We start from the raw sequence: 12,231 nt of genomic DNA, 5'->3' as shown, positions 1-12,231 counted from the left end.
AGAGGGTAACGAGACTTTGTGATCACTCTGCAGAATGCACATTGGCCTCGTCATCTTGCAAGAACATACCCACCCTTGTAGCCACAGGAACCTCTTCCAGTAATGCCGGAGGCTCATTTTGAAGAAAGTCTAGATAAAAGGGCCTTTGACCTCATTTTGTCCCTTGGCGCCTTGGGCCTTGGCATAACACAATAGGCCCAATCAACTGATTGTTTACCACACCACATATATACAGAGAAATGTTCTTGAAAATATGCTCCCACAATAACATGTAGGTTTTCATGTGTCATCAATGTGAGGTATGAGTGCTATTGATACCATCATGAATGACAGTGGCTTCATGAGTTAACAGGGAAATTTACAATTGGCTGACAATGAAATTCTAATCATCTAGCTTCATCTCCTTCTTGAAGGTGTTGAATACATTGTAAATGATGAGGATAGAATATGTGCATATATAATGGCTATTATATGTACAACACTGAAAGTATAGGAATTCTGCATGTGCTTGTTGAAGAATTTCTTTGTACCAACTGAATAATGTCTTCTGCTTCATCCGCACTGTTCATTGACACTTTCAGGAGATATGATGAGATACGACTGTTTGGAACTGCACCGGTCTCTCACAGTTATGGAAAGCATCAGTAATCTCTCTTCAATCTGGTACTGTGTAGTTACAAAATCGTGCACAGTATTCCCAACAAGCAGCAGCGTTTCCGTTACAAAACCCACACACAAGTATTGTATCGGCATAAAACATTTGTATCATATATATATTTATAGCATGCTTCAACAGTAGAGTAGAACTGGCCAACAAATTGATAATTTCAGTTACATAAACTAAAGCACAACTGCAGAACTTGAACATAAAAACAAAAATAGCAATCAGTAAATAAAACCATAGCAACTTGACTGACAACACACAAATGCAAGCTACCTCTGAAACTTACAAAAGTTAGACCCATGTTTTATGGCATGCTTTATTGAAATTAGCCTATACTGTTATTGTTGTGATCATTGTCATTGTCTTCAGTCTGAAGACTGGTTTGATGTAGCTTAGTTCTCAAGCTACTCTATCCTGTGCAAGCCTCTTCATCTCCGAATAACTACTGCAACCTACATGCTTCTGAATCTACTTGCTGTACTAATCTCTTGCTCTCCCTCTAGAGTTTTTATTCCCTTGATGCCTCAGAATGTGTTCCTATCAATTGATCCCTTCTTTTAGTACAGTTACACCACAAATTCCTCTTCTCCCCAATTCTCTTCAGTACCTCCTCATTGGATACATGATTTACTCATCTAATATTTAGCATTCTTCCATAACACCACCTCCTAAAATATTTACTATTATCTGAGAAACCCGGCCTACAGCATTTCTTTCCAAATTAACTAATGTATGCACTAAATTTGTCTGAAATCATTCCAGGAGTTTAGGGTGAGCTTTTTACCCGTGGCTTTTGTCACATGTGCACATGTCAAATACCCACTATCTCATCTGCACGTACTCATATATGGCCACATTTTACTACTGTGTTCACAGGACACACAATCAGTCGTGGGTAGATGAGTGCAGCGAGTGGTATCTTTGCATAACAACCACGTTGTTGATACTACAGTCACTGTTTACTGTTACTGTCTCCTGTGTACAAATTTTCATCGCATGAGTATGGAGAGATGGTGTATGTTTTGGGCTTCTGTGATGGTAATGTGAAAGCTGCTATTGCCGAATATCACAGTCGGTATCATAATTGTAGGATTCCGAGTGGCAAAACATTTTGTGGAACAGAATCGAACATTGCTAGAAACTGGTACTCTTCCCAGTATTCGTATTCACTCCGAAAGGCATTGTGACGTTCAAGAAGAGGAAAACATTCTTAATTCAGTAGAGCACAGTCCTTGCCTAGATACCCGATTGAACGTTTCACAATCTAAGGTATGTAGGACTCTTCATGAGAATGGACTGTATCCTTTTCATGTGCAGAAAGTTCACCATTTAGAGCTACATGATTGTGCCAACCATTTGCACTTTTGTAACCGGTTAAATGGAAATCGGCAGCTCTATAGCTTCATAATGTTCAATGATGAGGCAATCTTTACAAGAGATGGCATCAACAATGTGCATGTCTGAGCAGACGAAAATCCCCATGTCATGGTAATATCTCAATTTCAAAGCAGATTCAGTGTCAATGTCTGGTGTGGTGTTGTGTGTGGCCAGTTACTGGGGCCGTTTATTCTCCCGGGGAATTTAAATGGCCAGATGTACGGTAACTTTTTACGAGAAGACTTACCGCAGCTTCTCGAAGATGTTCCTCTGGGAACAAGACGCCACATATACGTCCGACACGACGGGGCACCTGCACGCTTCCACCGTGTGGTAACAGCTTATCTTAATCGGCAATTCCCACATTGACGGATAGATTGCGGGGCCCCTATCAACTGGCCTGCCAGATCCCCAGATTTAACACACCTAGACTACTGCATCTGGGGGTGGATGAAAGACATCGTGTATGAAGTTAAGGTGGAAACACGAGAAGAATTGATGCAACGCATTTTCGATGGCACAATGTCAGTAAGGAATGAGCATGTGAAATTACAAAATGCTACTTGCGCGGTTCAGTCCTGTACGAATCTTTACCTTCAAATGCAGATAGGAAATTTTGAACACTTGCTTTAAATCCAAAACTGCAATAAAAGTTTTTTTTCTGCCATTTTCCTGAGTTTTTCAATCACTGTAGCTCCTTAATTAGGGTCTGATCCCATTACGTTATTCACATTTTTTGTCCCAAATAACCTAAGGAATACCCTCCAGAAACTGGGGGAAAACCTTGTGACTCGCCCTGTGACACATATTTCATGTGTGTTTGTACGCAAATTTCACCCTGCAGTTTCATTTTTATGCAGCTTAATGTTTATGATGTTGTATCTGCTAAACTGTATGCTGTACAATGATATAATTGCGCAAGTATATCCAGTGGTGTATATGTGCGCCTACTCTCTGTAAATGTTTTGTAGGTAGAGGTGGTAGTAAAGAAGTAATAAATCAAAATCACAAGCATAATCCAGCAGTTTCTCAAGCATCTCAGTGTTTATGATGTTAAATCTCGTGTAGAAAATCGACAGCAAACTCCTACCTTTCTATTTTATCAGTAGGTTCTATTTCATGTAACAGTTGCAATTTGTAGGTGCGCAACTTAAGCCTTTTACACACATCGTCATACACAGTTCCTTTAGACAGTCCTAATTGTAGACTATGCCTGGCCAGTGACTTCTTCGGGCTCCAAACACACGAAATACGGATCTATTCGACAACATCTTCAGAAGTTCTCGGTCTACCTGGTGATTTTACTTTCAAAACACTCCTGTTTTCCCCGAAAGACTTTAGCTGATGATAGTTTTTGCTGGATGTGGTTCACCAACATACTGACGTCTAAAATTACGTTGCATTGTTATAACTGACTCGGTTTTCACAAGTCAAATAACACACCACGCTTTCTGTTGAGGGGTACACATTGTTAATGAGTTGCTCTGCACTGCACGCACGCCTGGACTGAACTGAGGAAACAGAGGGAAAAAAACTGCACTGGTGCCGTCTCAAGGTCAAGCAGACCTGACAACTGCAGGGGAGCCAAACTTGGAGAGTTGATGAATCAAACACCACAAATTAGAATAGTGCATGTCACTTTGTACAGACTCTATGACACATTAAAACCAGGGAGTTCTTTTTCAGATACGCTGTATTTTGCTATGTACATTCAGCAACATATGTGGATGCTGTCTGTGAAATGTGATGTGAATGAGTTTGTAGCAGAGAAGTAATAAATTAAAACATCATGCGTGATGTGGCAATTTCACAAACATCTCAGTATTTGACATCACACACTGTGTGAACAAAAGTATACGGACACCCCCAAAAACATATATTTTTCATATTAAGTGACTTGTGCTGCCACCTACTGCCCGTTACTCCATATCAGCCACCTCAGTAGTCATTAGACATCTTGAGAGAGCATAACAAGGTGCTCCTTGGAACTCACAGACTTGGAGTGTGGTCAGGTGATGTCACTTGTCATACGTCTGTACGTGAGATTTCTACACTCCTAAACATCCCTAGGTACATTGTTTCCAATGTAATAGTGAGGTGCAGATGTGAAGGGACACGTACAGCACAAAAGCTTACAGGCCGACCTCACCTGTCGACTGACAGAGACCGCCGACAGTTGAAGAGGGTCGTAATCTGTAATAGGCAGACATCTATCCAGACCGTCACACAGGAATTCCAGACTGCATCAGGATCCACTGCATCTACTATGACAGTTAGGCAGGAGGTGAGAAAACTTGGATTTCATGGTCGTGCGGCTGCTCATAAGCCACGCTACGCGCCAGTAAATGCCAAATGACGCCTTGCTTGGTGTAAGGGGCGTAAACACTGGACGATTAAACAGTGGAAAAACGTTATGTGGAGTGACAAATCACGGTACACAATGTGGCGATGCGATGGCAGGGTGTGGGTATGGCGAACGCCTGGTGAACGTCATTTCCCAGAGTGTGTAGTGCCAACAGTAAAATTCTGAGGCGGTGGCGTTATGGTGTAGTCATGTTTATCGTAGAGGGGGCTTGCGCCCCTTGTTGTTTTGTATGGCACTATCACACCACAGGCCTACATTGATGTTTTAAGCACTTTCTTGCTTCCCTCAGTTGAAGAGCAATTTGGGGATGGCGATTGCATCTTTCGATACAATCGAGCACCTGTTCATAATGTACGGTCTGTGGCAGAGTGGCTACATGACAATAACATCCCTGTAATGGACTGGCCTGCACAGAGTTCTGACCTGAATCCTAGCGAACACATTTGGGATGTTTTGGAATACCGACTTCATGCCAGGCCTCACCGACCGACATTGATACCTCTCCTCAGTGCAGCACTCCGTGAAGAATGGGCTGCCATTCCCCAAGAAACCTTCCAGCACCCGATCGACCCTATGCCTGCAAGAGTGAAAGCTGTCATCAAGGCTAAGGGTGGGCCAACACCATATTGAATTCCAGCATTATCGATGGACAGCGCCGCGAAATTGTAAAACCGTTTTTGGCCAGATGTCCAGATACTTTTGATCACATAGTGTATCAACCATACTGTGTATCATAAAATGATATACTGTTTTTTAGGTATATTCAGCAGCAAACATGGATACTCCCTGCAAAAACTGTTGCGAATAGAGTTAGTATCAGTGAAGTAGTAAACGTAAACATATTGCACGTTGCTGTAATTTTTCATACATTTGGAGTTTATGATGTCATATCTCCCAAGCTAAGTTTCATACAATGATGTAATTTTCCCTGGTACATTCAGTGGTATACGTAAATGCTGTCAGCAAAATGTCTCATGAATCAGTTAGTAGTAAAAAATTAATAACTGAAAAACTCCTCCATCATGTAGCAAACTACTGCACGAACAATGAAAATGCAATGAGCAACAAACATTTTTCCTATCATCATTTTGTGGGGTCCATCACAGAGACAAAGTTTCATAAAGCTTTTAAATTAAGTGTAAAGTTTGTTGCAAGTTTCAAAGTGTTCTCTTTCTCAAATACTGGATGAGTAAAAGTGTAGTTATCCTTGTGTTGTGGGCTACACTGCTTTTTCGCCCTCACCCTCACCCCTGTGATAGGTAGGTGATTCTTACTCCAAAGTGATTCTTTCCAGACAGTAAATGATGTGTGTACCAAGTTTGGTTGAAACTGGTCCACTGGCTTAGGAGATGTGGAACATACGAGGGTTGTTCAGTGATTAAAGAGACAAATTGGTCTGGAGAAAAAAGCATTTATTTTTACAAAACAATACTTTTTCTACTTTGCAACATACTCCCCTTGAACATTTATGCACTTGTTCCAACGGGCTATAAGCGTTTTTATTCCGGCGGCAAAGAACTCTTCGTCTAGATTGTTAAAACAATGTCCCACAAACTTTTTCACGTCCTCGTTGTCCTGGAATCTCTTCCTGCGTAATGTGTCTTTCAGTGCACCAAACAAATGGAAATCACTAGGTGCTAACTCAGGACTGTAAGGGGGATGAGGCAGTACTTCACAGCCAATTTTGTCAATGGTTTCATGGGTCAGTTGACCAATATGAGGACGTGTGTTGTCTTGCTGGAGAATCACACCTCTCTTTTGAGATCCACGACGTCTCTCTCGTGGCCGGCTTCACCTCATTTAAAAGCAAATCCGAGTAGTATTGGCTGTTCATTGTACGCTGTTCTTTGAGATAATCACGACAAACCAGACATTCAGCATCCAGAATCACCGTCAACATGATTTTTACTGCTGATACTTGGGTTTTGAATTCTTTCTTGACAGGTAAGTTGCTGTGCTTCCACTCCATGCTTTGTCTTCTCGATTCTGGCTCATAATAGTGGACCCAAGTTTCATCACAAGTTAAAATTTTGTTGAGGAAGTGCTCACCATCTCTTTCATAATGTTCCTTTAGCTCTGTGCACACTCTCAACCTTGTTTCGTTGTGTAGCTACATCAACTCCTCTGGGACCCATCTTGCATGTTTTGTGGTACTTCATCTTGTTACAGATAATGTTATGAACTGTACCAGTACTAACTTGAACCTTATCAACTATCATTTCCACAGTCACATAACGGTCAGTACGAATAATGTCATCAATTCGACTTTCGAGGGAGAGAATTGAAACTGCAACTGGTCAGCCAGAATGGTTTACGTCAGTCACTGAGTCGCGGCTATTTTTAACTGCTCTACCCGTTTGTAAAAATTAGAACGATTCAACCAATCTTCACCATAAACTTTAGACATTGTGCAGTACAGGGTGATTCAAAAAGAATACCACAGCTTTAGGAATTTAAAACTCTGCAACGACAAAAGGCAGAGCTAAGCACTATCTGTCGGCGAATTAAGGGAGCTATAAACTTTCATTTAGTTGTACATTTGTTCGCTTGAGGCGCTGTTGACTAGGCGTCAGCGTCAGTTCATGCTAAGATGGCGACCGCTCGACAGAAAGCTTTTTGTGTTCTTGAGTACGGCAGAAGTGAATCGACGACAGTTGTTCGGCGTGCATTTCGAACAAAGTATGGTGTTAAACCTCCTGATAGGTGGTGTATTAAACGTTGGTATAAACAGTTTACAGAGAATGGGTGTTTGTGCAAAGGGAAAAGTTCTGGACGGCCGAGTTGGAGTATCTGGTTGATATTGCTCGTGTGTCTGGAGGGGGCCATATTGAACATCTCTGAACTTGTTTTTGAGTGAAAAAAAACCTTTTTAAATACTCTTTGTAATGATGTATAACAGAAGGTTATATTATGTTTCTTTCATTAAATACACATTTTTAAAGTTGTGGTATTCTTTTTGAATCACCCTGTATACTTTCACTGGTTTCTCGCCTTCAGTAAGTAAAAAACGAATAACAGAACGGACTCGCGATCTTGAAATGTATTTTTGAGGTTATAAACAAAACAATGTTGATACATCAGCTGATCAGGGCTCATCTCAGTGATGCCAATTTAAAGCCACAAAAGTACCAAACTTGCCCTTGCCCTACTAACATTTTTTTCCCCGAGACAAATTTGTCTCTTTAATTATTGAATGACCCTCATACATACCTACATTTTTATAATTTGTATGGACTTCTCCTGTAAAAAGTGCAAGGAAATTCTGAAACATCAAGAGAGTTAGGAGATACACGTATCGTTGTAGACATGAGCCAGCAGACGCTCGCAGACGACGGGTCCGCACTGGCCCACCTGTCCGAGGACGACATCTCGGCCGCCGTATCCGGGGACGGCCTCGTGACCGTGACGGCACCGGGCGTAGCCCCGGCCGACGTATCCTCCGGTATCGCCTCGCAGGGCGGTGCCGGGGGCGACTCGGGCCCGGACGCGGCGTCCGCTACTGTGGTCGGCGAAGAGAAGGCGGGCGGGTCGCAGCCGGTGGGGACGTCGGGGTCGTCGGCGGACCAGGCTTCGCGGCAGTCGAACCTGCAGCGCATCCAGATGCGGAAGCAGCAGGTCTACAACTGGAGCCACAGCAAGAAGATGCTCAAACTCGCCATTTACTCGGCCTGCCAGGTGGGTGTGGCTGCAGCTCTCTACGGGACTCCGTTGGACGCTGGAGACTTGTTTGATTTTGGCAATTTCAGCTGTTTCTCAATACCACTGTCACTAATATTTGTATCACTCATCTTCACCATGGTGTGAGAATTAAACTGGAACAGTACTTTTCTTATTTCTTTTGTAACGGAACATTTGGAAATGTTCAAGATTTCTGCTGAGTAACAGAAATTACAGAATGGAACAGTTCATAAAATAAAGGCACGGCAATGACTCACCTACAGCGGGCCTATATGTGGCACCGAGACACACGTAACAGAGAACATGTGTTAATTGTTTACAAAGCTTACACAGTAGCTTTTCAGCACTTACTGCTTTTCTCGTAAATGTACACACATTCACACGGGACACCGTGCGCCCTCCCGTGGCCGCGTGAGTGGGCATTTGAGTGTCTGTGTGGTTGTTTCTGTGAATGTGTGTACTTTTGCTAAAAAAATATAGCAAGTAGCCCAGTCAAATGGTAGTTTTCTGTAATAAAACTGCAGAAGTTCTTTCTCAACGGTTCTATATGTTTTTGGTGGTGCCAAATCCGAATTTGATGTTGGCTACTTCCTTGGCGGTGGGCTTCATAATGAAACTTGCAGAAGAACCTCAAAATATTGGCACTTTTTTCTGTATCTTGATTATATCTCAAAAAAACTATGTATTTTTCGAAGATGATCATTCTCTGCAAAATTAAATTAAAGAAAATTTCTACTAAATCCACTACTCAGGTTTGTTATTCTGACAAGTTGTATTGGCTCTAGAGCTCACTAAACAGCAGCTACTTTTTGGTTGTTCTGTGAAAACATCAAAAACGCCCATTTCCGTGCCATACAACTCAAAAAACATACGTGTTATGAACGAAACTTCCACACCAAGTGCAAATACATTAGATTTCCTATAAGAGGCATTGTAATATTCAATTTTGTCATAAACGGGAAAGGAGGAAAGCAAAAACTACAAAATATACCTTCTGCACGCTACAGCTTTATGACCCCTTCCAACTGTCTCTCATTGGCTTCATACTTTTGGTGTATTATGCTAAATGAGGTTGTTGTGAATTAATTGATGGGAAGCATTGTTCATTGAAATCATTAACAAATTGCATGTACAACATATCAGGTACAGGATACCAAAGAGGAAGGTGAATATGAAATCTGTATGTAGTAATGTACATTTGTCATGAAGTGAGTGAATGTAGTGTCGACAATTGGGTCATCACTGTGAGTATGTTCTCTATCGGGAAAAGTAAGAGGCATGTAGTGATAGAATATGAATACAGAAGACAGATAAGCTGCTTTATGAACTATCAATGTATGAAGAAATACGTATACTGATGTCTTGTGTACAATTTTTTTACTTGTCTCTGTTTGACTACTGATGGTCCAGGCAGTGTTTCCTGGGCACTAGAAGGCCCAAGTGAAGGGTCGTGGGTAGTGGAAGGCTCAGGGAAAGAGTCAGAGACTGTGGAAGGTCCAGGCTCAAAAATGAGTTGTTGCTTTTCTTCAGCTGAAAATATTGTAATTGAATATTTAATAATATGATAGAGGCAAATTGATTAGTAAAGATGCATAATGCTGCAAAATATGAGGGTAAGTCATTTAGTATCCACAATTCGTTATATTTTTGTTTATTTTGGCAGTACTGTCGTTTTACGTTGATGACGGATGCTTTGTTTATTCGTTGTTATAACTTTGCAATTTTCAAGCTGCTGGGTTAGTTTCGTTATTGCTGTTGTGCTGTTAATCGTGGCTGCTCCGCTGTTTATTTGCACCAAAGAACAGCAACGTTCAGTGATCCATTTTTTGTGGTCGGAAGGGGTATCAGGGGTCGAAATTCATCGAAGACTTTCGGTACAGTACGGGAACAGTGTTTTGCCACAACGGAGTGTCTACGAACGGATTGAAAAATTCCGAAATGGTCACACAAGTGTTACGCACGATGGAGGAGGCAGACGACCGTTTACTGCCACAAATGAAGAAACCATTGAGCGTTCACATGAAATAATGCTCTTAGACGGACGATTAATTATTGGTGAAATGGCACATCGTCTGCAAAGTAGTCACCGTTCTGCCTACAAAACCATCCACAACAGACTTGGGTTTTGTAAAGTTTGTGCAAGATGAGTCCCAAAATGTCTCACACAGTTGGATAAACGAACACGCTTGGACATCTGCAAAAAACATTTGGATCACTATGGTAACAAAGGGGACAACTTCTTAGACAGGATCGTTATTGGTGACGAAACATGAATTTCATCATTACGAGCCAGAGAGTAAATGACTGAGTATGGAATGGAAACATCCAAATTCGCCGTGCAAGAAAAAGTTCGAGACCCAACTGTCTGCGGGAAAACTGATGCTTATGGTTTTTTGGGGCCCACTAGGTCCAGCACTGGAACATTACGGGGAGAGGGGCACAACTATAAACAGTGTATGTTACAGTAAGATGCTTACTGCCAGGCTAAAGCCTGCAATCCGAAGCAAACGCCGAGGATTGCTGTCGAAAGGTGTTGTGTTGTTGCATGACAATGCCTGTCTGCATTCTGCTGCCCACACTGCTGAAACACTCCAGAAACTCAAATTTGAAGTACTGGATCACCCTCCATATAGCCCTGATCATGCCCCTTCTGATTATCACTTGTTCGGTCCACTCAAACAGGCATTAAGGGGCTGTCAATTTGCCTCGGATGAAGCAGTGCCGAGCGGGGTGGCGCAGTGGTTAATCACTGGACTCGCATTCGGGAGGACGACGGTTCAATCCCGTGTCCGGCCATCCTGATTTAGGTTTTTCGTGATTTCCCTAAATCACTCCAGGCAAATGCCGGGATGGTTCCTCTGAAAGGGCACGGCCGACTTCCTTCCCAATTCTTCCCTAATCCGATGAGACCGATGACCACGCTGTCTGGTCTCCTTCCCCAAACCAACCAACCAAATGAAGCAGTGAAAGAAGCAGTGCATTCCTGGCTCGCAGCTCAACCGAGAACCTTCTTTTTATGAGGGCATTAGGAAGCTTGTACAACAATGGACCAAGTGCGTCGAAATGCAAGGAGACGATGTCGAAAAATGATGATCTTGTAAGTTCCCTATTTGATTACAATAAAATTTTATAACTACTTTGTGGATAATAATTGACTTACCCTCATATTACACGAATTAATACGTTCTGTCACGACAACTGCTTCAGACATAGGCCCTGTGAGACACTCAGCCCAGTCGTTTTTGTGTTTTGTGTCAAAACTGTCATTGATGTTGGAGCACAACCCCTCACATAGTTTTGTGTAGAACAGTACTGCCCACCTACACCCACGCTGAACTTCGCAAGCTTTCTTGTTTTTGCAACATATAAGCTGAAGTAGCTTCTCGGGAGCCAGGGTTTCAGAGTGGTGATGGAAGACAGCTGATTTTTTGGCAACTTTCATCCCCAATGCTCTGGATGCAAGTAGTTTCCTATGTACTGTAGCTCCTGATGTAAAACTCTACAGGTGTGCTGTTCATCTGCAGCTTCAGTGGAATTTATGAAAGTTGCTTCTGCTGATACCTTGTAGGCTGATGTCAGGTATTGCTCAAACCTCAGCTGCAGTGTTGCAGTTGGATGGTTACCACAATAAGGGGCAATCACAAATTTCTCATAAGCCACTGTTATTTCTGTTGGATGGATTGGAGGATCAGTGAATTTATTAATGTATGATACAATATTTAGATTTTTGGAGAGGGTGTTGAAAAATTTAACTTTGCATTCGTTGAATAATGTGGAGATAGTTGCAACAATTCATTGCTTGGGGGAAGAGCACATGGTTGGCAACACCCTTCTCCACTGGACTTTCCAGATGGTGGAAGAGCAGAGAAGCTGCACAGGGTTATTACAAATCATTGAAGCGATTTCACAGCTCTACAATAACTTTATTATTTGAGATATTTTCACAATGCTTTGCACACACATACAAAAACTCAAAAAGTTAGGCATTCACAAATGTTCGATATGTGCCCCTTTAGTGATTCGGCAGACATCAAGCCGATAATCGAGTTCCTCCCACACTCGGCGCAGCATGTCCCCGTCAGTGAGTTCGAAAGCATCGTTGATGCGAGCTCGCAGTTATGGCACGTTTCTTGGTAGAGGAGGTTTA

At 42.2% G+C, this 12,231-nt stretch overlaps 1 protein-coding gene across 6 annotated transcripts in view; it reads left to right on the top strand.

The window, feature by feature from the left end:
- Positions 1-12,231, top strand: part of LOC126212854 (histone acetyltransferase KAT2A) — a 390,973-nt gene that overhangs the window by 86,046 nt on the left and 292,696 nt on the right. For all 6 annotated transcript variants that reach the window (XM_049940291.1, XM_049940289.1, XM_049940288.1 and 3 more), the window contains one exon: positions 7,711-8,081. In XM_049940291.1, the coding sequence (XP_049796248.1) occupies positions 7,713-8,081 (369 nt within the window). In that variant the 5' untranslated portion in view covers positions 7,711-7,712. The remainder of the gene's footprint in view (positions 1-7,710; positions 8,082-12,231) is intronic.

Source organism: Schistocerca nitens, chromosome 11, assembly GCF_023898315.1.
Source record: "Schistocerca nitens isolate TAMUIC-IGC-003100 chromosome 11, iqSchNite1.1, whole genome shotgun sequence".
In the NCBI taxonomy this organism is placed as follows: Eukaryota; Metazoa; Arthropoda; class Insecta; order Orthoptera; family Acrididae; genus Schistocerca; species Schistocerca nitens.
The sequence above is the reverse complement of the archived record's forward strand: the minus strand, read 5'-3'. Positions and strand labels throughout refer to the sequence as shown.